The 25424-nt window shown below is 55.6% G+C and overlaps 1 protein-coding gene across 4 annotated transcripts in view; it reads left to right on the top strand.

Moving 5' to 3' along the window:
• The window catches only part of ARHGAP44 (Rho GTPase activating protein 44), a 186076-nt gene extending 161207 nt beyond the window's left edge, over positions 1-24869 (top strand). Inside the window, exons 17-22 of one of the 4 annotated variants that reach the window (XM_070394906.1) lie at positions 10287-10304; positions 10974-11198; positions 16035-16180; positions 18778-19155; positions 20883-20932; positions 23431-23519. In XM_070394906.1, the coding sequence (XP_070251007.1) occupies positions 10287-10304; positions 10974-11198; positions 16035-16180; positions 18778-19155; positions 20883-20890 (775 nt within the window). In that variant the 3' untranslated portion in view covers positions 20891-20932; positions 23431-23519. Of the gene's footprint in view, positions 1-10286; positions 10305-10973; positions 11199-16034; positions 16181-18777; positions 19156-20882; positions 20933-23430 lie in introns of all 4 variants that reach the window. The other 3 variants (XM_070394904.1, XM_070394905.1, XM_070394907.1) reach the window with 3 other exon arrangements.
• Positions 24870-25424: the final 555 nt, after the last annotated feature.

Raw genomic sequence — 25424 nt, 5'->3', positions numbered from 1 at the left:
ACACCTACGCTGATGCAGTTGTTACAAGGCTCCTAAAAGCATTCGACTGAATTGCATAGGAGCGACCCCTCACTGTCCTGTTAAATCAGCTTATGTAACATGTGATTGCCTCATATGATTCCATAAGTGAAGTGGGCACGGCAGGCTCATGAGCAGCACAGCTGGTTCGTGGTGGGCATCAGCTACGGCGGCTAAAGTGTGTGGCCTCCCGGGAGCAGCGAGCTGCAGGTGCCAGCTCATGTGTCCTCCGGAAGGAACGGGTGCAGTGCTTGGTCAAGCCAGTCTGCTGGGTAAACTGTGGTTAGGAATTAAAAGTGACTGTTGTAAAAGAAAATTTAGCAACTGCTGCTTCAGAATAGACGGGAGCATAAAACACCTACTGGGAATACCAGAAAGCGGGCAGCTTCCCCCCCTCCCCCGCTGCGCCCCATGCAGACCACAGGTGAGCAGAAGCTCTGTTTGAAATGCGTGGGCCTACAGGACTTCTGAGGGAAGGTCAAAACCCAGGAGTCTGGAGGCTGTGAGTCCTACTTGTCACCCCTCCCCTCTCCCGGGTGGGCGGTGGCACTGGGGACCTCCTCTCTGTCCTGTGAGGGTGGAGGAGGGTTAGGAAACCAGGATCCGCTTGTACCTGACCCGCCAGACATTTCACCCGGGAGGCCAGTGAGGGTTTGTCTGCTCTGTGCTGCTGTTGGCTGTTTTTGTAGTTAGTAGAGAACGAAAAACTGGAAATCTTAGAAGGTGACGGGAGCAGAAGGGAATTTCTTAAATCGATAAAAAAGAGCATACTTAGAATCTGATCGTTGCGTCATGGGGAGCGAGTCAGAGGCAGAGATGGAAACAGGGAGAGACAGAGAAGAGGAGAGACAGCGCTAGCCAGCGCACTGGAATTTGTTTTGAAAACTCAGTTCCTTTGTGCAGCAGCGCTAGCTGAGGGATGCCCAGGAGAGTTGGTTCCGGTCCCGGCTGAGTTATGGAGAACTCACCTGCTCCCAGCTGTTTCTGCATCAGAGGTTTGCGCACCTGCCTTGTCTGCCCCACCTCCTCCGGTTCCCAGTCCCCCTGGAAAAGCGGTCCAGATGACGCTGAGAGACTTATCCCCGAGCAAGCTCAGGCATTCGGTCTGCTGGCCCCACAGGCAGATGTAGAAGCTTGAATGATGATCTTTAAGCAGATGCCTCATCTCTTGCGCAAGAACTTTGTAAATGATGTGCCCTTTCCGCATAACTTTCTGGTCGAAAGCTGAAAGTGCCTCCGCATGCTTTAGGGTGTGAAGATGCGCTGCGTAGATTATTGTACACAAAAGGAATATTTTATGTATTTTAGACCTGGACTCACACTCTAAGTTAATCGCAGGGCTTACTGCAGGGCCACCCCTGAGCTGTCTGAGGTACAGGCATATGTTTCAGGCTGCAGCCAGCTTGTCGATGAGCAGTTCCTAACTAGCTGTAAGAGAAATGGAAACCTGAAGTCATGACTACGCGTTTTGGGGGAGAGAAAGGAATTTGTATCAGTTGAGTATCTGTGTTATTTTAGCAATGTTAAGGGAAGTCTCCACATTTTCCCCACTTCTGAGCTTTTAAAATCTTTGAGACACGTTTCAAAGTCTTCAAACTTACTCTGACCCCTTGAAGCACTGACAGAGTTTACTTTATGGAGGTTTTTTTGGTTAAAAAGAATATATTCAACTATATGTCAATAAAACTGTTACTTAGCCAGAACCGGTTTGACTCAGTGGATGGAGCGTCAGCCTGCGGACTCGGGGGTCCTGGGTTCGATTCCGGTCAAGGGCATGTGCCTTGGTTGCGGGCACATCCCCAGGGGGGGTGTGCAGGGGGCAGCTGATCGATGTTTCTCTCTCATCGATGTTTCTGGCTCTCTATCCCTCTCCCTTCCTCTCTGTAAAAAATCAATAAAATATATTAAGAAAAAGAAAAAAAAACAAACAAAGAAAAAAAAACTGTTACTTAGAATAAAAATTAAAGACAATTTGGGGAAGAAAATTGGATAACATTTAGGCTGACGACTGTTATGTCCCACACATCCTACAAGGTGGCTTATCCCCATGCCCAGCTCCTGGCTGGTCCCAACGCCTTTCCGACTCATGAAGACACAGGACGCTGGTTTTCTTTTTAAAAAATATATTTTATTGATTTTTTACAGAGAGAAGGAGAGGGATCAAGAGTTAGAAACATCAATGAGAGAGACACATCGATTCAGCTGCCTCCTGCACACTCCCTACTGGAGATGTGCCCGCAACCAAGGTACATGCCCTTGACCAGAATCAAACCTGGGACCCTTCAGTCCGCAGGCCGACGCTCTATCCACTGAGCCAAACCGGTCAGGGCTGGACGCTGGTTTTCTTTAGCAAGTCCTGGGCTCACAGATACATTTTCATGATGTGGGAGGCACAGCAGTGCCCCTCCAAAGACTTCAGGCCCTCAGCCCTGGAACCTGTAAATGTTACCTTATTGGGGGAGAGAGTCTTTGCAGATGTGATTAAAATGAGGATCTTGAAATAGCAAGGCTGCTCTGGATTGTCAGGGTGGGCCCTGAGCGCCACCGCCTGTATCACAGGAGGGCAGCAGGGGTCACACACAGAGGAGGGATGTGAAGATGGAGCAGAGAGATTGGAAGATGTGGCCACAAGCCAACGAGTGCTGACAACCACCAACAGCTGGAAGGGCCAGGAGAGGCTTCTCCCCATGAGCCGCTGCGGGGAGCCCAGCCCTGCTGACGCTTGATTCCCTGGTGACACTGACTTTGGACTCCTGGCCTCCAGAACTGTGAGAAAATACATTTCTGTCTTTTGCCCACTGGGTGGAACTTGAGACGGCAGCCACTGGGAGCTCTTCAGACATCTCTCTCCTGCAGCCACACCAACAGCTTCCTGGTGAAGAGCCAGCGGTGTTCCGATTCTTCTCCCACTGAGGGTTGAGGCCGACCTGCACTCCCTTCTCCTCTGAGCTGGCCTCAGCGACTGACTAAACCAGTGATGGCGAACCTTTTGAGCTCGGCGTGTCAACATTTTGAAAAACCCTAACTTAACTCTGGTGCCATATCACATATAGAAATTTTTTGATATTTGCAGCCATAGTAAAACAAAGACTTATATTTTTGATATTTATTTTATATATTTAAATGCCATTTAACAAAGAAAAATCAACCAAAAAAATGAGTTCGTGTGTCACCTCTGACACGCGTGTCATAGGTTCGCCATCACTGGACTAAACTAACAGAATGCAGTAGGAGTGATGCTCTGGGCCTCCTGCAGCCGGTCGGAGCCTTGTAGACATTGCCTGAGCTGTGGGAACCCAGCTACGTTGCCGTGTGGGAGTCCAAGCAGCCCCTGGGAGAGAAACAAGCCCCCACCCAGCCTTCCCCCCAGCCGAGCACCGAGCTGCCAGCCAGCAACTCACCAGCTTCGAGCCTGAGTCATCTTAGTCTTAGGCCAACTCGAGCACCCTCAGCTAGTTCTGTGTGGCGTCCACAAGCTGTCCCTGTCTGACTTGCCAGAACTGTGGAGTTGTGACCCAGATAAATAAGCAACCAGGTTTTGAGGGTAGTGTGTTATGCAACAAAAGATAGAACAAGCTGAGAAAAAGAATACGATGCCTGCTTCCCCCGCCCCCTTCCCTCAGTCTGATTAGTCGGCCTGGGCTAGGCTTGCATTGGTATTTGCTAAAGTGCCCCCATGTAATGCTAGTGTGCATCTTGGTTGAGACCACTGACTCACAGAAAAATGTTGCCATTCTGGATAAAGAATTTTGCAGTGATACCAGCTTTTAAAATTTTTCAGACCTTTCCTACTTTAGCCATTGAGTGGCCCAATTTTAACAGGTCACACCAGCGCTCTCTGCACGTTCCTCAGCTCCCACGGAGGAGTTTTAGGGTGCAGGTTGTCATGTATTTTAATGCCTTGTTTTTGTGATCTTCTTTGTTTGTTTTATAGAATAGTGACATTTGTTTCTTGGATCATTCATCCCAAATAATAACTGACAGTGAACTTGCAAACCCCTTCTGTTTTGCTGACAATGGCAGGCGTGTTATCTGAGGTTATAGGAACTATTTTTTATGCTGGACCCACTGCCTCTGAAAGAGTAGCCAAGGGTCCGTGCTCCTGCCCGCTGGTCAGGGTGGACCCAGGCCCTAAGGGTTGTCAGATGCCATCACTGGATGCAGGGCCCTAAGGGTTGTCAGCTGCCTTCATGGCTGCATCCTTAGCAGCGCCCGGGCAAACTCCGAGGGGATTCTTGAGGGGCCTGTGGAGAAGCCCAAGGCAACAATAGGAAAGATACCAACAAAGAAGCTTCCTCGCTAGCACCTATCTCTACCCTCCTGATGGTTACACTCTCCTCCCCTCTGCTTCCACTCCCTGCCCCTTGGCAGCCTCAGACTTCAGAGAAACCTGGCCATACCACCACTGCCCGTTCCCTACCTCGCATGACCATTTCCTAGTCGCCTGCTTTCCCTGCTGCCTATTTGCCGCTTCCTGGCTCTGGCCCATGTTCCCTAGACCTGCCTGCCAGCTGACACACCTCTGGCCCATGTTCCCTAGACCTGCCTGCCAGCTGACACACCTCTGGCCCGTGTTCTCTACACCTGCCTGCCAGCTGACACACCTCTGGCCCGTGTTCTCTACACCTGCCTGCCAGCTGACACACCTCTGGCCCATGTTCCTTACACCTGCCTGCCAGCTGACACACCTGGCCCATGTTCTCTACATCTGCCTGCCAGCTGACACACTTGGCCCACTGCCTGTGCTTTCTTCCAGCCTCTGGTATCCCTTTAGCCACCAGTGGCAAGGCCAACAGCATCTGTGAAACTGCCCACAGACCCTTGGATCCCAGTGGGTGGCAGTCTGTTCTGAGATTCCATGACCTGGGCTCCTTATACTCAGAAGAACAATATGCTCCTCTTCCCAGTCTTGGAACCTGATGGGCCTGCAGCTGTCTCGCTTGCTCCACAGTGGACTGGTCCTCAGAGGTCCTCACCAGAGCCTGCTGTCTGATAGGAAATACATATCCCAAAACCCATGAGGACATTGACACCAGAACTAGCAGCCCCCTTAGAGCTGGAGTGTGACTCGGCCTCAGCCTGTCTAGAGAGCTTCTCTGTGGAGGGTCTTGTCCCCACTTTAGAACAAAGTGTAGACGATCAGTAATTTGAAATAGGCTTGTTTAATTGAGAAGGTTTGGGAGGAATCGGAATGGGGCTCTATGGAATCCTAATTCTACTGTTGGTTTTATTGAGTTGGTGGGGAAGATGGAAACTGGAGTCTAATGAGTTCCTGAAGCACATGGTTCAACACATGCAAACCATTTTCTGAAATGTATGACTTCTTAGAGACTTTGTCTCCTCTTTCCCATGACCAGTTGGGCTAATTCTGCAAGCACAAAATATACTAAAGCCAAAATGCACTGGCAAGGTTGGTAGAAGTTTCAGGAGGCACCCTGGGACATGGAAGACCTTCTGGAGGTGGGAAGGGTGGTGGCCATTCTTGGGTGAGTCTTCTGCACCCTGCCACAGTTTATTTTTCAAAGATACTGCTTATTCTTTCCTGTTTTTCCAGCCCTGATGACTGGGTTGGGCAGTAAGACCTAGGGGGTTTGTGAATATCCCCTGTTACATGCCACAAGTCTTCATAAGGGGGCTGTGGCATGCATCATGTTCCGAATGTGTTGATCATAAAACCTGTTGTCACAAAACAATCAGAACTAGTAATCTGAGGCACTTATTTTTGTAATAGTGGATGTTATGATACTCTGTAGACCCAGTGGTGGGAGGATGGACAATATGCCGTGAATTGTGGTGCAATCATTTTATTTAGATTACTAGAGGCCCGGTGCACGAAATTCGTGCACAGGTAGGGTCCCTATAGGCCTGGCTGGCCATCAGGGCCAATTGGGACCTTCTGGCTGCTGGCCGGGGCCTCCCTACCCCAGCTGCCAGCTGCCGGCCAGGGCCTTCCTTTGTTCCGTGCCACCCCCTGGTGGTCAGAGCACATCATAGTGAGCGATCCGTCTCCTGTTGAACTCCTGAGGGGACAATCTAGAAAGTCATCCCAGGTGCCAGTGGGAAATGAGGCACACATTTTGGGTTTGGGTTGGTCACATGGACCCTTGAAAGGTATATTCTTGTTCCAGGCCCCACCTCAGCTTCCAAATGTCAAGGATTGGTACATTGTGGATGCTGAGACCAGGTCTAGGAAATGTTGTCAGACTGACTCAAGCCTTTATTTGTACTAGGGAGGGAGGTAAAGGAACTTCCTTATGATGCACTTAGGAGAGGAATTACCCCTAGAGGAACTAGAAATTACCTGATTCTGGCCTCCCTGGGTGAGTGTAGTGTGGACTAAGTCCTCCGATGGTTAGGACCCCTGCCACTCATCTTGATGACCCAGGCCCCTGCCACTGCTACGGGGCCTCCAAATCCATCTTAAACATTCCCTGAACTTCCAAGTCTTTGGTGGATATTTGGGGAGCTGCCCACATTCCCTAGAGTCTGCATCTGATGGCTAACCCATTTCTTGTCTCCTTTCTCCTGGCTTTTGCCAAATGTAACTGATCTCTAGAACAAAATCAAAACATTCTATAGACTTGCATACTTCAAAGGCATATATTGGCTGACACCTCTAGCTGAGAATGTTCCTAACCAGGATTCAAAAAATAGCACTGCAGATGTCTGTCCTACACAGGGGGAAAAACAACTGCTACCCTTGACAACCTACTACTTAGATTGATCCAGAGCAAACGTCTGTTCGGTGGTAAATGGATTCTTTTGGTAGACACCTGTTCTTAGAGCAGGGTCTTCCAACTTCCAGATTTTGTTTTGTATTTTGTTTTGTTTTGCTTTGCTGGGGCAGGCCTTTGTCTGTCTTCATTTCTAAAGTCTGGATCTTATGTTCCTCCCGTGTGGCTTGCCGATTACAGACGGTAAAACAAGAAGGCCACCATTTCCTTCAGCAGGAGACGTTGCCAAGTCTAACCTCTACTTTGTTTCCGCACCCACCTCATGTCAGAAGCGTAACCCTCCGGGGAACAGCCCTTTGCAGATGTGGAGTATGAGCTGTGGGGCCAGGCTCTCTGGGTTCAGATTCTGGCCATGTGACCTGGGGAAGTTAACCTCAGAATCCTGGGAAATAATAGTAAGCACCAGCCTCAGAACTGAGCATGACATACAGTCTTACTCATGAAGTGTTTAAATATGCCTGGCATATGTGAATATTGCTGTTTCTAGCACACACACTAGGTTTTTTATTACATCACATTTTTAAGATAGCAACCAGCCCTGTGCTTGGACATCTCACTAAAACACCGGGAATGTTTTTTATCTATCTCCACCTTCCCACGAGCACTGGGCTAATTCTTCGAGCACAAAGTGTACTGAAGCCACAATGGACTGGCCGAGGACAGGGGGAGGGTACCGGAGGCTCTGGGACTCAGAAGACCTGTAGGTGAGAGGGTCGGAGCCATTCTGCTGAGTCTCAGCACCAGTTTGTTTCCCAAAGAAACTTTCAGCCACGGTGACCCCTATGCTCTCCTTCTTTCCTGCCCTGGTGCCCTGGCTGGGCAGTGATGCTTGGGGGGGGGGGCGGTGAGGATCCCCCCTATTTCTCTGCTCCTTAAGCCAAGCTTCATCCAAGGAAGTTTCCAGCAGCCCCTCTGAGGCCCACAGCGGCCCCTCTAACACGTAGATTCCGTGAACACGAAGGAGCGTAGGAAAAGGGATTCGTACCTCTATCATGTTTTTTGGGTCCTTTATTTGTACCAGAGAAGCCACCCCAAATCTTTTCACCTTCAGGGCCAGTGTTAGGAAGGGAAGAATCTGATGGCAGACCCTGTAAACCTGGTGACAGGACCCAGTGGGGTCTTCCCAACATATCCACCTCATGCTGAGCCTGATTCGCTGACACAGTACCTTTATCTCCCCCTTTGATCTGCCTGTTTTAGACTTGGATTCCCTCTATTTATTTATCGGGAGCAGTGGGGGCTTAAAAATCATTTGTACTTGGCACCTACAAGAACAGAGTATCATCATAGTCAAAGTCACCACGTACTGGTTTCTTACTAGATGCTCGTAACTTGTGCACACTCTCCTATTTGCTCTTTACAACAACCCGAAGAGAAAGGGGGATGGTATTGCTCCGTCTGACAGAGGGCACCAGAGGGCACCAGAGGGCAAGGAGCGCGTCCATACCGCACAGTTAGTGATGAGGAATGTGGGATTACACACCAAGTCCCTCCTTTCAAAGGCGCGCTCTTGCCCACAGGACTGCTGCCCCTAGAAGAATCAGGGTGAGCAGGACTGGGAGAGGGGTCACCCCATTTTGGAGCTGCCACCCCAGCTCCACACTCTCCTGCTCCCAGGCCTTGCTCTCCCCTCCATCAAGATGCCACATGACTCTCTGCATCTCCAGCCATCAGCCCCATGGCATTCCTTCTGTGTCGCTGGGCAGACCACCTATTGGGCACAGCCATTTCCCAGCTCACACCACCAACCCCTGCAGGACCCCGCGGCGGCCTCTCCCAGTGATGGCCGAGGCCATGCTAAATATATCTGAGCACTCACCCTGGTGAAATTCCTTCCTGAAGGCTGGAGGTGGGGTGGGAGGTGCTGGCCTCACTGTGTAGATGAGGAGAGAGCTTTACTGACTCAGTGAATGGCTTAGCTGCGTCCTGAGGCATGGGTTTTTCAGAACCTATTCCAGGGTATGGTCTCATGAAACATACCAAGTGTGTCTGATGATAAGTTCCATGCAAATGTAAGGTCCTTGTAGCTTGCGAGGAGTTACCTGGGACTGCCTTGCCACGGCGAGGGTTTGTACCTGCCTCCCCCGTGGCCCCATAGATGAGCAGCCAAGAGCTCTATGTCCCCTGCTCCTTGGCCCCTTGCCTGGACTCCTCGTCTTTACCTGTGAAAGTGTCAGTGACATCTGACGCATGCTCCCTGGAGCAGGTGGTCTCCCCTCCCCCCCCCCCCCCCCATGAGAGAGCAGCTGCAGGTGGAGGGGGGTTCCTGCAGCAAGGCAGGCAGCCCCCCTGTAGAAGCAGAAGTTCACGTTCAGGCATTATTTCTTAGTGACTGGCATTTTGCCACTGACACCTGGCAGGTCTCACCCTGCCCATACCCTGTGCCCTAGCCGACTCCTCCTGGTAAACCAGGAGATCAGGCAGCCTGGCACCTAAGGCTGCTGAGGTTGGAAGGTGCCATTGGGAGTAGAAGGCGTGCCCATCAGCCCTCTCCGGCCTTCCCCCCACCGCCCACCCATGGGAAATGTCTTTCTAGGGGAAAGAGAATCCAAAGGAAGAGAAAACAGGGTGAGACCTACCATCCTTGACCGTGGGAGACAGCTTGCATGCCTGCCATCTCCGCCCATGCGGCTGAGTGGTATCAGCTCCCTCCCCTAGTGGAGAATTAAGCTTCTTGCTCTGCATCCTGGGAAATTCTGAAGCCACAGAGCATGATTTGATGGTCCCTTGCCGCTCACTCTAAATATGAGGGTTGTACCTGGTTCTTTCCGGGCTTTTGGGGGGCCTCCAGGAGTGATTCAGGATCCCCTGTGGAAGGTGCTTATGTATTGGTGGCAGGTCCTTGGACCAAGATGGCTTGAAAGCTAGTGAGTCCTGGAAAGAGACTGACCCCAGCCCCGCCAGGTGCCTCATGAAAGGGAGATGAGGTTTATTAACAGGGACCCTAGACATGGAGAGGTCCCTGGGGATCCTGCAGAAGGGTGTCAGGCAGCTCTCCCATCCCAGCGTGGGAGGAGCGGTGAGAGGAAGCACGCACAGCCCTCACACCCACTGCGCAGGCTCCTGCAGAGACACGGGGCTGGGAGCACATACTTCCTCCCTGAGTGAGTCTGTCTGCCCTTAGTACTGGAAACTTTAGCCCTTGCCTTGGTCCTGCAAACCTGGACTGTGCACTATAGCTCCCGTTACTCCTCGACCAGAGGAAAGGGAATGAACGCCTTTTAATTGTGACCTTAGACACAGCAGAGGCTCCTACCCTTCCAGCAACTCGCTCTCTCCCTGTGATGCGTTTCCTGCCCACATGCCTCTGCGCGCCAGCATCAACTCCAGCCCCTCTCTCTGTTCGCCTGTGAGCCGCCGGGAAGCAGAGAAGTTTTCACCCAACAAGTAGAAGAGTCACTTTAGCTAGGAGACCAAGGAAACGGAAACAAGTTCCTGACACAGTGAAAGCTGAGACCCTGACGAGAGACGACCTGTGTGTCCCAAGGAAGGACAGTTGTTGACACTAATATCTGTATGTTTCTGTCCCTGCAGCCTTAGGAAAATCCAAAGGTACAGTATCCTGGGTAGCTGCAGGCCATGTTCAGTCTGAACGCCGAGCGCGCTGCGCCTCGGCGAGCTCTGCGAGGGGATGTGTGTGTGGTTGCTTGGCCGACGGACTTGAGGTGACTGTTCCCATCGTTGAAGTGGGACCTGAGCCGAGGGAGGCCACCGGCACCATCAGCCCGTCCTGCAGGGTAGGCAGGCGGGCGTGGCCTGCGGACGCACAGCTTGGCCGGTGCCTGGCCAGCACGGGTCCTGCTGACTCTGCTCTGTGCTCTGGACGGCAAGTGACAGAAAGGATGGCTGTTTAGATGTCTCCTGAGGCCGGTGCCTGGTTCTGGTCTCATGCTGCCCTTGTCCCTGTCCTGCTCCCCTGCGTCTCCCACCTGGGAGGAGCGAATGCCCCCAGAGAGGCCGCATTCGCACTGACTACAGCTGCTTTGGCAGAGGGTGAAGCGCAGCTGCCAGCTGGGGCGAGGCCGGCCGGCGGGCGGGGGGCTCCAGGAGTGGCCTGGCCATCAGGGGAGCCCTGCCTGTCTCCTCGCTCCCCTGGGCCCAGGAGGGTGCTAAGGCTGCGCTGCTGTTCTAACACCCACCTGCTTGAATGTGTCCGCTTCGTGGGGGAGGGGTGCCGTCTGTCACGCACGGGTAAGCACGTGTCTTTGTGTCCCTCACCAGCATGGGCGTGAGGGTGATGGACACGTCCTGGGTGGCGCGAAGAGGCTCGTCGTCGGCAGGCCGGAAAGGGTCGTGCGCCCCGCCCTCCACGCAGCCCCCCGCCCCTCCCGAGGAGCTGGCAGCGCCTCTGCCCTCGCCCCTTCTGGAGCAGCCCCCAGAGGACCCCATGGTGCCCTCGCTTTCTCCATCCGGCCTGGGCCTCCAGCCTGGGGCCGAGCGGACCAGGTAAGCGCAGGCAGGTTCACTGCACCCACCTCCGGCCTCGTGGACGTCCTCACCCCCATTTCTAAGCATTCCTGCTGGCTTCCTACATCGCGCTGGCGCCCAGTAAGCCACTCCAGCTCCCTGGGTTATCAGATGAAGGCCAGGCTTTCCAAGAAGTGCCTCCCAAGCCAACAGCAAATGTGTCAGGTGGCAGCTTGCAAAGGGGTGAGAGGAAGCTCAGTGCCCAGCTCTCCATTTTCCGTTTCCTCTCCTCCACCTTTACATTTACAGGGGCCATTTCTACTGCTAAAGTGGGTGCCAATCAGGGAAGAATGGAGTTCATATGGTCACACTGGCCTGGGGACCTGCAGGAGGTCATGGGGTCACGCCGGCCTGGGGACCTCTGTAGGAGGTCATGGGGGTCACGCTGGCCTGGGGACCTCTGCAGGAGGTCATGGGGGTCACGCCGGCCTGGGGACCTCTGCAGGAGGTCATGGGGTCACGCCAGCCTGGGGACCTCTGTAGGAGGTCATGGGGGTCACGCCGGCCTGGGGACCTCTGCAGGAGGTCATGGGGGTCACGCCGGCCTGGGGACCTCTGCAGGAGGTCATGGGGTCACGCCGGCCTGGGGACCTCTGTAGGAGACTGCATGGCTGTTTTCCATTCTCCTGGGGGAAGAAAAAAGAGAACCAGATCATTGTATCACTAGTTGAGTGAACATTTGCAAGACCATGTCCATCCAGAGGAAAGATGCCATCTGTGCCTTGAAGGCGCCTGCCTTCCAGTGAGCAAATATCACAAATGGTTAAGGCTCACGGTCTTGCCAGGGTCTCAGCAGGAGGTGACTGTACCTGGCCCCTCCTTGGAAGGGGTGTGACCAGAGGGGTTCCTAGAAGTGGGATCTGCACAGCCAACTACTTTGCCGTTTGTTTGTTTCTACCTGTTCTCAAACAGCAATTCAGAGATCTAGGAAAGCTACGTGAAATCAGAGGCCCCTGTGCACTCAGCTTTCCCTCACGGCCACTGCTGGGAAAGGCTGGAGACTGAGAAGTGAACTTTTAGCCCAGTCTTTCCTCAAGTGTGCCTGCGCCCCCTGCACACGTGTGTGCACACACATGTACGCATGCACATGCCTGTGTGCACACATGCACGTGCACCCATGCATACACACAGGCACATGCCCACACATGTGTGCATGCACACATATGCATGCATACACAAGTATGTGTGTGCGCACATGTCCACACATTCATGCACACGCATGCACACAGACACACACACATGCATACACACCTCAAATGAAGGATTGCAGACTTTGTTTTTTCCCTTTAATGAATAGAAGGTATTTTCCTGTGAAACGGGAAATTGACGAAGGGATAGAGGACAGCCACGGAGTTCGAGAGGGGAACTGATGCTGGTGTTGGGTTGTTGCTGATGGCTCCAACTCAGAGGACAGGCGGCCCTGGCTGGGTGCTCACTATCCTCAGGTCCCTGGAGGGATGGGCTGGGAGCGAGCTCAGTGGGGAAGCAGAGGGGATGCGGTGGGCCCTAGAGGCTGCCGAGAGGAAGTGGACCAATACGAGACTTGCTGCAGAGACTACCTTTGCAGATACTCACTGGCCCCACCCTGATTTCCCATCTCTGTTTGGTGCCAACAGCATTTGGCATTAAATGATATTTCTAGAAAATGCCCCTCAAAGATAGATTCCCCTGGCTCTGAGGTGTTCCCGAATGTTGTGGATGGGTGGCCTTGTGCGGTCACTCAAGGGCAGGGAACAGCACCCACTTGTTCAGAGTATTCGCAGGGTCAGTCCCTGCTGCTCGTCCCCTTTCCCACGTGGCCAGTCCTGTGGCTTCCCTTTGGGTGCCAGTGTCCACACTGTCTCATCCACTCTCTCGCTCTCCCTGCGCGGATTCCTCCCAGTGGGAACCCGTGTTCCATTGCTTTTCTGTTTCTTTGTACCGTTCCCTGGACATTTGCAGCCAGATGATGTTTCCTGCAGTTGCTGATTGCTGTCAGGGCTCCCTCCCCTGAGGATGGCAGGCCCTCCCTCCCTGTGGCTGCTTCCAACCCTCCCCTTCCCACCAGGTCCACCCCTCCTCCCCTCTGCCCTCCAGGCAGGTGGCTCTCCAGGCAGGCTCAGCCTCTGCACCTGTTCCTCTGCTTGGCATTAACTCCAACCCCAAACTGTTCCCTGCCCTTCACATCCCAGCTCACTAAGCGATGCGTCCCCAAAACAACCTGCCCTCCAGCGGGCTGTACCTGTGCCTCCCTCCAGCGCACCTGCTAACCGTTCACTCCCCACCTCTCCCCTGGGTCCTGGTTCTGCAGGAGGGGGCGCGGTGCAGGTGGGAGGAAGGAGCAGGGGAGCTCCCTGGTCCCCAGATTCTTGCCTATCTAGAGAGAAAAGAAGAGCCTGTTACCTGACAAGAAGCAATTATTTTGTTTGCTTGTTGGGTGTTTTGTTGTTTATTGTTTTACTTTACCTTCCTCTTGATGGAGGCAGAGATGGGCGGAAGGGTGGAGAGATCATTGGCATTAAGGTGATCATTGCCTGGTCACCTCAGGCCTGAAGAATAAAGAATAAGGCGAGCCTGGCTGGCATGGCTCAGTGGCTGGCATCAACCTATGAACCAGGAGGTCAGGGTTCTATTCCCGGTCGGGGCACATGCCTGGGTTTTGGGCTCGATCCCCAGTGTGGGGTGTGCAGGAGGCAGCTGATCAATCACTCTCTCTCATCACTAATGTTTCTATCTCTCTCCATCTCCCTTTCTCTCTGAAATCAATAAAAAATATATATTTTTTAAATTTTTTAAAAAAGAGTAAGTTGAGGGTTTCAGGTTGTGGTTGCTTCTATTGTTCATCCACAGAATAGAGAAAGGAGCTAGTGCCATCTGGCCCTCTGGTGAGACGGTCTTCCCCTTGCAGATCACTGTAAATATTTCTCTTTTCTGCATCCAGTGCAGCTAGAGAGCAGTTCAGTTCCTGAATAGGGGCTGCTGGGAATTGAGAAAATGAAAGAAAGACAGACACAGAGATGGAAGGAAAAAGCTGGGGCTGGGTGGGACCACTGTCCTCTGATGGAGAGACAGGGACTCAGAGCCAATACAGCGCATTCATTTTATACAGCAAAAACCAGGGAGTTTTACTAAAGGTCAAGACAAAGGAGATTATGTGCATTCTTGGGTGGGCCTGGGTCATATTCATTTCCTGGTGCTTGGCTGGATTTAGATAACAAAACCCACCCCCTGGTGCCTGGGCTGAAGGTCAAGCTGACAACACTCCTGCCTCTGGCAAGGCATGTTTCCAGGACATGGCTCTGCCAACGCCACTGGATTCAGCTGACAATAATTAAAGAAATGCCCATGTGCCTTCCCAGGCGCTCTCTACAGATCACCAGCTGTGGGGTGACACTCATCCTTAACAGGGGCCACCTACTACCACCTGTGGCCTTCCCTTCGCTCCCCCCACCCCCGTGGGGAAGACCTGCTCCAGCCCAGGGCCCTCCCAGCCTTTTCACCAAACCCCGGTGGGACGAGCTGTATATTTCTGCCTCTGTCATTTAGAGTTTCTAATAAATTTAGGAAGAAATGGCTGTCGCTACTTGTGGAGAAGAAATAACCATTGCGCAGGATTTAGGTTTCCACACTTCCCGTGTCCTGTGTGAGGGCATCAGTGTCCAGGCGCGTTCTCACTAGGATCAAGTTAGCTCCCAACTCCAGGTCACCTCCTGGTTCTCTAGGGGCTGCCTGCAGCATTCCGCTGAAAACACGCGAGAACCCTGGCCGGTTTGGTTCAGGGGTTAGAGCATGGGCCGTAGGACTGAAGGGTCCTGGTTTCAGTTCCGGTCACGGGCATGTACCTCAGTTGCAGGCTCGATCCCTGGCCCCGGTCTATGCAGGTGTGGGAGGGAGGCGACCAATTGATGTCTCTCTCTCTCACATCGATGTTTCCCTCTCTCCCCCTCCCTTCCACTCTCTCTAAAAGTCAATGGAAAAAATACCCTTGGGTGAGGATTAACAAAAAAAGAAAGAAAGAAAAAAACACATAAGGATGGAGATCGATTGGTAATGTCTTCCATGGATGCCATGTTGGGGGATGGTAGGGAGCAAGGAGTCAGTATTGATTAGCTGGCCCTGGTCTGGGGGTGGACTATGAGTAGGGTGCACTTTATCCTTAGGAGGCAGCCTGAGGAAGAGCCAGCAGTGAAGGATGGGCCCTCCTTGGGACCTGGAGGTTCAGGGTGTCCCTTGATCAATTGAAGGGGCTCCAGAGGCCCCAGGTGCCATTGGCCCTGGTCCCCTCCAAGCATGGGGGGCTGGGACTGAACTGCCCACATTTGGGAGCACAGCCAGCTTCTGTTCCAACCTTACCATTGCTGGGCTCTCCTGAGTTTGAGGATGGGTCCCCAAACTCTTCCCCTGCTTGGGGACTTTATGGGGGCTCAGGGAAAGCAGCTGGACAGTGGGGAGCCATGGCCACGCGGTCATCAGACCTCACTCGGCGCACAGGCTCTGCTGTGCTGTGGATTCAGGGGACAAGAGCACTTCAGTGTCCCAGTTCCCAAATGTCCAGGTCCCAGTGTGGCTCATAGGACAGAGGGAGGGTGCTCGGGGCCTGCTGCCCGTCGCTCATAGTCTCTGGTGGTGAGGGAGCTGGCAGCCAGTGCCAGGCAGAGGAGGAGGTAGGGCCCAGCCATCAGAGCCCCAGGAGGGCCAGGCACCGCCAGGGTCGTCTGGGAGGCTGAGGAAGGGCCTGAGACGCCCAGAGCTGGGCAGACCGCGCTGGTGAGACAGGCACGTTCTGCATCCACAAGTAGGTGCTGACTGGCCTCTTGTCCTGTGTGTTTGTTTCAGCGCTTCTAGAAGCAAGGAGCTTTCTCCAGGATCTGGGCAGAAGGGAAGTCCGGGTACCAGCCAGGGGGCACCCTGTGCCGGGACGCCAGCAGGCACCAGCCCCGGCCCGCAGCCGGCCGACCAGAGCCCCCACACTCTCCGGAAAGGTACATCCCGTCACCTGCACCTGCACGTCGCCTGGGGCTGATGGCTGCCCGCTGCCTGGAAACTCACTTCCCTACCAGCCTGGGTGCTCAGACACCCTGTGGCCTAGCGAACCGTCCCCATCAGTGCATTAGCGGTTAGAGGTCGACCAGCTCCCAGAGGGACATTTCATCACCTTTCCTCAGTTTCCTCGTTTGAGCAGTGGGCTCGTCAGGCGGGTAGAGGGTCTGGCTTTCTGTACACCAGGACCTCTGCCCGGGGTGATGGGTGCCTTCCAGGCCCGCCAGGCCCCTGCAGCCATCTGTTGTATGGGGCCTCCTGCCCCGCACCGGGCCTCACCCAGCTGCCTGCCCCTGGGTTGTTTGTGGGATGTGACAAAGAGGGGAACCGCTGGCTTGTCCTGGAGTCCTGCCCTTCATATTTATGTCTTAGAGCTCTGGGAATTCCTGCGCTGCCCACCCCAGAATCTGCCATGGAACACACTGTAAAGGCCATTCCCTCTGAAATGACCCCCAAGCTGACGACCTGCTCCTGGTGACGGTTCACCAACAGGGGCCGCGGGGAGGGGAGCGTACCCAGCCTTTCTGTTCGCTTTCATCTATGCTGTCGCTTTGCAGGCTTCACATTGTTTAAAGGAGCCTCGTGTTGGCTTTGTCCTCGTTCCGGCCTCTCCAGCGCCTCGGTGGGGCTGCAGCTCCAGGGCTGGTCACCTTGTCATCGCACACCTTCAGGGCCGGTGGCTTTCCGCCTGCCCGGTGCCAGGCCACAGCGACACCCATGACCCTAGTCTGCCCTCAGCAGCCTTCCTTCTGTCCCTTCCCATCATGCCTCATGCACTCCACAAATAGTTGTTGGGCCCTACTGTGTGCCGAGCTCAGAGGGTGTAACCGTAGCAGGCGCACAGTAGGGGTGTAACAGTAGCAGGTGCAGCTCTCAGGAAGGTGAGCGTGGAGCGGTACCGCAGGTGGCAGTGCGGGCACTGCTCATATGGGCCCTTCCACACACAGGCGCTGGGCCGCAGCGGTGGGCTAGGGTTTCAGCATCCAGGGTTCCTCCGGCACCCATAGGGTTCCCTGTGGTCTAGAAACAGTTCTTTGGCGGTTTGTGTGCAAGGCCTAACCCTCCCCAGCCCTACACTGGGGTGATGGCTAAGCCATTGCTTTGTCCACAGGAGTCAGGGCTCCTCATGCCAGCGGCATGCTGGACTTCCCTCCTCACAGCAGCAGGGCCTCTGGGGGACTCAGGTCCCTTCCTAAGGGCGTTTGGTAGCTCAGTCATCACTGAAATATGCAGCTTTCTCCGCCTCCTCCACCACCGGCACACTTGGCGGTTTTAACGCCTCCATCTTTTGGTATCACAGCCTTGTCCTGTAACTTCCCGGAGTGGCGCTGTCACACACACGTCTTGGTGCTGTCACTGCTCCCCTTGGCTCCTTTGGGAGAAGACAGGTTCAAGCATGGTCCCTGGTCCCCACCTGCTCCTCACCCGGGGAGCAAGTCCCGCCCGGGCCGGCAGAGCTGCGGGTGGTTTATTAAGTCAGGATTATACAGGGCTTCCTGCACACGGTCTCATTGCATCCCTGCCGTGCTGTGGAGAGATTTACGGGTGTGCCCCAGGGCACAGTGGGAAGATGGAGGCATTTGGGCCTCGTTGATTGACCCTGAAGAACATGTGTTTGCCTTGTCCACACTGCACACGGAAGGAGCCAGGGCCATGTGTGAGGTGCGATCAGCATAGGTTTTGTTCCATGGAAGGGGGGTCCCTGAGGCCTCCTTGGGGCTAAAGGACAATCTCTTCTGGAATTAGTGGCACCACAGGCAGCCCCACTGGGCTGACAGGTTGCCCTGGATGTTCCCACTTCTCATTCTCCCGGGCATTTCCAGTTCGAAGTGAAATGTAGTTGTCATCCTCCAGCAGGACTAAGTCAATACACAGGGACATGGAGGCCTGCAGAGGAGGTCGGGGCACGCTGTGCCGTGCACAGGTGGAGGGCAGGGTGGGTGGACGGGCAGCGCCGGGCACCGGGCCTCTGTGGCCCACCTACAGGCTATTGGTCACTGAGGCCAAAGGTCAGCTTCCGCTGCTGACAGTCGCCCGTCCTGGGCCCACCGTCACATGTTGAACTCTGATTGTCATCTGGGCCGTGGCACTGGCTCACTCTTCCTTGGCCCACAGGTCCCTTTGTCACCCCAATGGTGACTGGCGCTGGGAAGCCAGCCATGGCCTGTTGGGGGGGGAAATGTGTCTGCAGCCTGCTGTGTGTGTGTGTGTGTGTGTGTGTGTGTGTGTGTGTGTGTGTGTGAGAGAGTGAGAGAGAGAGAGAGAGAGAGAGAGAGAGGAGGAGAGGGGAGGGGAGGGGAGGGGACAGGAGGGAGAGGGCAGGAATCCAGAGAAGAGGAGAAATTAGTGAACAGAAATTAGGGAGGACATGAAAACTTGCAAGTCTAGGTGAATTTTTAAAAATTGTGTTGTCTGCTCTCAGGGTGCCAAGGGCTGGGGTGGCGAGGGGTAGGAGGGGGTGAGGGGTGCGCCAAAGGCCTCATGGACCCCGGGCGTCATGGAACAACCTTGTGTGTTGCTGTTGTGTTTTCTCTTCCAGTTTCCAAGAAGCTGGCACCGATTCCGCCCAAGGTCCCCTTTGGCCAGCCAGGCGCTATGTCGGAGCTGCCCACCGGCCAGCCGTCCCCACTCAGCCTGTCGCCTACGCCCCCGAGCACCCCGTCACCCTACGGACTCAGTTACCCTCAAGGGTACCCCTTGGCCTCAGGCCAGCTCTCCCCGGCGGCAGTGCCCCCTCTGGCTTCTCCTTCCAGCTTTGCCAGCACTTTAACCAAATCTCGGCCCACCCCGAAGCCCCGGCAGAGACCCACGCTGCCGCCCCCGCAGCCGCCCACGGCGAGCCTCTCCGCCTCCAGCCCGCAGTCCACGGAGCACCCCGTGCTCGACGGCATGGCCCCCGGGGAAAGCATGTCCACAGGTAACCACGCCCAGCTTCCTCCGTTTTCCACGAACTTGAGCACAATGGGCCGAGGGAGAGCTGCTGGTGCCAGTCAACAACCCGTTTGCCAGGGGCAGGCTGTGCTGGTGCCAACGTAGCTCCCCAGGGGATCCCCTGAGATGCCCCTGCAGTCGGTGAGAGCAGCTCGGGAGGGACCCAGCTGCCCTGCAGCGGGCCTCTGCAGGGGTCTCCCAGTCCAGCGCCCACAGCCAGGGCTCTGCGTCGGCCCTAATTTGGGGGCTGAGCGCCTGAGCTCCTGGGAAAGCTGGAAGCTGGGGGAGATGGCAGACCCCCTGGCACCTGAGCACAGTGGTGCGGGAGGCGTTCCCCGTGTCTTCAGAAACCCTACGGACCAAAGACATTCCCTTTTTATTAATTGAATAAGCCTAATTAGAAACATGTATTTCTAGCACCATACATTATAAAGGGGCTGGGTTCAGACAAGACACGTGTCCCCCTGGTTCTCAGAGGAGCTAATTGGACAAGCCCACAATGGCTAAATTTAGTTTTGCTTTGAATTTAAAATCAAAGATGGATCTATTTTCCCCCAGAAAAACGTGTGGCATGAAATCATAAGCACACACGTTTAGCACACACCACTGGTCTGGAAGAAGGACACGTTGAAACATCTCCCAGGATTGAGCACACGAGGTCAGAACTCGGCACGTTTGTGTGGCTGCTGACTAGAGCCAGCCCTGCCCCTCACCAGGCCGAGAGCCTGAGTTCATCGGCCTGTATCGTCCCAGGTAGCAGAAGGCGGGGCCGCTGGGGACGGAATACCCACCCCACACAGGGAGTTCAACACACTACACAAGCGCACATCACGCCCTCACAGCACACACCGATGCACACACTGCATGCACACACGCGCCATGCGCACTCAGAGCAGCGCAGCCCTGGGCCTGGCTTCCCGCGGAGACGGGCCTTCCCTTGGCTAGATGGCGGGTTGGCCTCGGCCTCCGCTCCATGCTGCCTGTGGAAGTCTAGTCCAGTGTGGTATTTGTGATGGGTCTGGAGATTTAAATGTTGTGGGAGCAGCCGTCTGGCAGTTTGGCTTGGTTTGGGCAATGAATCATGTTGAAGGTACAGCTGCTGTCTTCTACCGGAGGCTTGTAAAAAACAAAGGGAATTCTTCCTTGAAAGATGAGTGAGCACCACTCCCCACCGGTGGTTCCTGGTGCGAGATGTGTTCTCAGTGAGCCCTGTGGGGAGGGAGCACAGGCCTACTGCTTTGGGGGTTCAGGGCCACACCCCTGGAGCTCCTGGTCACCCTGAGTTGTCCAAAGGGGCCGCTCCTCCCAACACATGAGCCTGCCAACTTCTGGGGCCACCCAAGGAAGGACCCAGGGTGGTCTGCTCACCTCCTGAGAGGACAGAATGAGAGATTTGGGGGAAAGTGGGCCACAGGAGGCACTGAGGGACAGGACAGGCGGTGCCCACAGCCACGCGGAAAGTGTAAGGACCCCTCCCACTGCACCAGCTTCATTCAGGGCTGCTGCCTCTAGACTGAGCGATGCCCCACCCCGTGCCTTTCTGTTCAGTGTTCTCCAGCTGCATTGTTCTGTCCCGCCTGTACAGGCCGGGGGCCGAGGGAGGAGCTGGACTGATGGGGTGTGGCCACCTGGCCGATACTGGGCACAGTGTTGTGTTGCGTTCTTGTTCCGTCCTGTTTATTCCTCTCTCCGATCCTGTCATTGTCCTTGCAGCTGTGTGACATGAGTGCCGCAGTGTTGGATACATGTGAGGGGAGTTCAGGGTAAGCGGCCCCAGCCCTCCGCTCCACACTGCATGTAGCTGGGCCCTGCATGGCCGCTCCCTCGGTGCCTTCCCCAGCGCAGCAGGAGCTTTCTGGGGTCCCTGGCCATGTTGGGGTCTCTTTCTTGTCCTCAGGAGCTGGGGACAAAGCCAGGCAGAGGCCGAGCTCGTCTGCTCACCTTCTGTCACCAGCCACCTAGTCCAGTACCCCTCCTCTCCCTGAGGTTGAGCTGATGGGGGTCAGGCCGCCCTTCCCAGGACGGACCTGCAGAGACTTCTCTGCCAAGTGTCCGGGGCAGTTCCTCACTACACCGTGGTTTAGGGACCTGTCCACGGAGGGCCCACTCAGGCCGCAGGAATAGCCCCCGCAGCCTGGACCTGTCTCGGGGAGGGCACCCTGGGACCTGCACTCTCAGACTGAAGTCCACGTGCCTCCTCCAGGCCGAGACTGAGGCTGGCGGATCCTGGAGAAGCCATAGCATTAGAGTGTGTCCTGAGCTCATCTCCCCAGCTCGAAAAAACACTGGGGAACATTTACCCAGGTCTGCCTAGTCTCCTCCTATAAAGAGCAGGTGCTCTAAAGCGAAACCAAGACAAGAACATGAACGAAGCCAGAAGAAACGAGGTGTTTCTACCCCAGGAAGAAGGTGTGGCCAGAGCCAATCCGGGGGCCCTCCAGGGGTGCCCCATGAGAGCTGCCGAGACCAGGCCAGCAGGGCCCACAGGCCTCCTAACAGGAAACCAGCTCCGCCAACCCCCAGCACCGTCAGCGAGTCCCCCTCAGGGTCTCCAGGGAACAGCCAGGGTGCGCTGAGCAGCTCACTCCAGCGCCAGTTCTGGGCCGGGCACTCTTTGCCTGCTGTCCGGACTGTCACACGAACCCCCACCACCCTGGGCTGTTCCCATTTGACTGCCTGGCACAGGGGAGGTGAGAAACCTGTGCAGGGTCATGTGCCACCTGGTGGTACAGATGGGTGGGCCCCAAGCCAGCAGCAGCCTTCCACGAGGCACCCAGGGGTGGCCGAGCGGGGGGCAGGCAGGGCTGAGCTCAGCCCTCACCTCTGCCCGAGGCCTCCAGTGAGGACAGGCTGCAGTGGCTCCCTGCTGAGTGTTTGGGAGGCGGGAGTGGACCTGGGTTCCAGAGCTTCCATGTTTGTACAGTGTCTCTTAGGACCGTGTCCAGATGTCTGTCTGTCTACTTGGTATGGCATTCTTTGGGCTGAATGTTTGTTTTACAAAAAAAAGCAAAATAAGAAACCAACAAAACCCCACCTCCCAGTTCCTGCCCAAAGGCTGCTCCCTCCCAGGTAGCTTCCCCGCTGCCCGGGCCCAGGCGGAAGGCAAGGCGAGATGAGGCAGAGCTGAGCGGCGGAAGGCAAGGCGAGATGAGGCAGAGCTGAGCAGGTGGGCGGGTGAGATGGCTGAGGGTGAGGGCCCAGGGTTGTGCCTGGCTACCCGGCCTGGAGCCCTGCAGCCCGGGGTGAGCAGGTGGGGTTCCCAGTGAGCCCTGCAGCCCGGGGTGAGCAGGTGGGGTTCCCAGTGAGCCCTGCAGCCTGGGGTGAGCAGGTGGGGTTCCCAGTGAGCCCTGCAGCCCGGGGTGAGCAGGTGGGGTTCCCAGTGAGCCCTGCAGCCTGGGGTGAGCAGGTGGGGTTCCCAGTGAGCTCTGTAGCCTGGGGTGAGCAGGTGGGGTTCCCAGTGAGCTCTGTAGCCCGGGGTGAGCAGTTGGGGTTCCCAGTGAGCCCTGCAGCCTGGGGTGAGCAGGTGGGGTTCCCAGGGCAGCGCAGCCCCCGCCCACACGGGGCCCCGCCTATGCAGAGCTGCTGGACCCTCTCAACTCTGCAGCTCACAGGGGCCCAGACCCACAGGCGCTGAGCCCTTCACCTCAGGTCCCTCTTCCCGATCCTCTCCCAGGAACAGACCTTTAGTGCCCCGAGGCAGCTGCACCTTGAGGTGAGCGGCTCCAAGGGCTGAGAGATGGGGTTTTCCTACAGTTGGGGAGCGAACAGTTTGCTGCAACTTCGGCCCAGCTCCTGGGACCCCTCTGCCGGGCCCTTCAGCCATTGAGGTATACTTACTGTTCACAGCCTTAGGGTGCTTGCACTGTCTCAGGATCCCCCACTTGCTGGGAAAACGGGGTTTTTCCACTGCCTCACACCCTGTCCCTGCAGGCGTTAGGAACTAAATGCAACCCCGAAATCCCAGGAGGCTGCCAGTGGGACTGGCCCGGAGGCAGTGAGTGTGCGGGAGCAGCGGGAGCTGCTAGCAGTGCTGAGGGCCACCCGGCGGGCAGGTCTGCGCTGGCCCACAGGCTTGCTTGGTAGAAGCGAAGCTGCCCAACCCTAATGCGACGCTGCGATAAAACGCTTCAAGTGGCCCCCTATAGGCTGGCCCTCGGTGGCCCACCCGCTTGCTTCCTAATGCTGACTAGCTGCCTGCCCCTGGCGTCGGGTCTCCTTAGCCACAGCCCCTTTCCACTCACCTCTCTCTGCCAACTTCCAGATCTCGCTCACTTCGACATCCCCTCCATCCACGTGGAGCTCGGGCCGGCGCTCCGCCTGAGTCCCCTGGAGCACAAGCTGCGGCCCTCGGTGACTGAGAAGAGGGACTCGGAGGAGGACTCAGAGAGCACCGCCCTTTGACACGCGTGTACATACGTGGGCCCAGACCAGCATACGGCAGGGCGCCCTGGGCCCAAGTTCCCCGTGGCTCTCGCTGTCACTGCCGCGCACGGCCGGAGCTCTGCAGAGAGCAGTCACCCCCGGCCTGAGTGGCAAACGTCGGTGGTGCAGATTTTGTTCGTTCCCCTCGGGTGGTGACGTGGGCCTTTTGTTTGATCTTTGCCTTTGACTTTGTGCCTATTTGACCTACTTTCAGCCTCCATGCCAAGCAGCAGCCCTCTCCACCAAGGGCTCCTGGCAGTCCTCTGCAGGGGGGTGGGGGAGGGCCAGGTGCTGGGTGAGACCTGGGCTGCGCCTGTACTGACAGCAGGAGTTCTTGGTGTCAGCTGACGGGTGTCGGCCGAACGGCCACAGAAGGGGACGGAGAGCAAGCCCTTCACTGACAGGGACCAGACCGGATTCTCGAGTCCTGGGCGCTGACTTGCGCTGCACAGGGAGGCTCCCCTCCTTGGTGGGCTCTAAGTAAACGCTGAACACATTTGTTTTACTTCCCAAGTTTTATTTTCCACACCGTGTTACCGAAAGCTCCTGTTTCTACCTTACCGTTTCACACTTCCAAATTTAAAAATGACCTTGATGTCTAGAGGGCCTAAAGACACCTCCCCATGCCCCCCCAAACATCAAATGATCTCACAGCAATTCTACACCTCCGGCTCTCAGGGGCACCAGCTCACAGGTGCGGGGTCGGGACCAGGATCCTCTCTCCTGGAGGGCGCTTGTGAATAGCAATAACTGTTACCCAGAGCCGGAGCATAGCGTGAGACCGGCCTGGGAGACACCAGGCCAGCCCCAACCCCCAGCATCAGGCTCTCCCCTTCTCACGAGACCCCACCCCCTCTCGGGGACAGGCGGGGGCACTGGGCCCACACCCTCTGGGACTGAGAGACATCTGGGTCGTGCATGCACAGCCACACTTTACAATTTTACCCTTTTAAGGCAGATATGACATACCGATACATGATATATTTGTATATATGAAATTTCTCTATATTTGTTTAATTTGAGCCATTCAATCTAAGCCAGTGTACAGGTGTACGATGCGAAGTTTAAGTGCGTATTCCTTCTCCCAGCACAGTGTAAAATAGCCCTCCTCTGACCGTGGGGTTGGCAGACTTGGGATGCTACCAGCTTTGCTCACTTCCTGGCAAGGGCGGTTCGGTACCCAATTTGCAATGGAGCCCGGGGGCTGAAAGCACCTTTAAATACATGTACAAATAGTTGTCAAAAGTAATCTTATTAAAATAGATTTATTATCCCTGAGCATGGCCTTTTGTTGTTTAAGTTACGAAGCGTGTGGGGACACGGGACTCAATGACAGGTGCTGCCAAGGCCTCCGCCTGCCTCCCTCTCATCACCGCAGTTTTTAAAGCATTTCTGTCTTCTCCTCGGTAGGAGAATATACAAATAAATACTGGACTTAGCTTTAAAAACTCTCTGTCTTCAGGCACTAACCTCAGTGCTGTTCAAGCTCATAAGGGGGCAGGGGAGCCAGCCTGACATGCTACTTCGTAATACTCTGAAGGGCAACGAGGGATTCTCATTCTCACTGCGCCAGGGAAAGTCAACTACCGTCTCGCTGCTCCCAGCACCGTGGGAAGCTGTGTTCCAGAGGCACCGCGTGGACCCAGCCGTCCGACTGGTGCATGAAACCAGGCCCCGTTGGCAGCCTGCACAGCTGACTCGGCAGAACCCGGCCACTGTGTGCCTCCTGGGACAGGCATGGTCCTCCCGCCTCAGAGCTGGCCTCCAGGACAGGCTGGGGCCTGTGCAGGCGGCACCGCCTGGGAGGCTCCTGTGGAGGCGGCACCAGGACCA

The sequence above is a fragment of the Myotis yumanensis genome, unplaced genomic scaffold (genome assembly GCF_028538775.1).
Source record: "Myotis yumanensis isolate MYYU_CA2020_CCGP unplaced genomic scaffold, mMyoYum1.0.hap1 SCAF_16, whole genome shotgun sequence".
Lineage (NCBI taxonomy): Eukaryota > Metazoa > Chordata > Mammalia > Chiroptera > Vespertilionidae > Myotis > Myotis yumanensis.
This window is presented reverse-complemented; position numbering and strand designations above follow the sequence as displayed.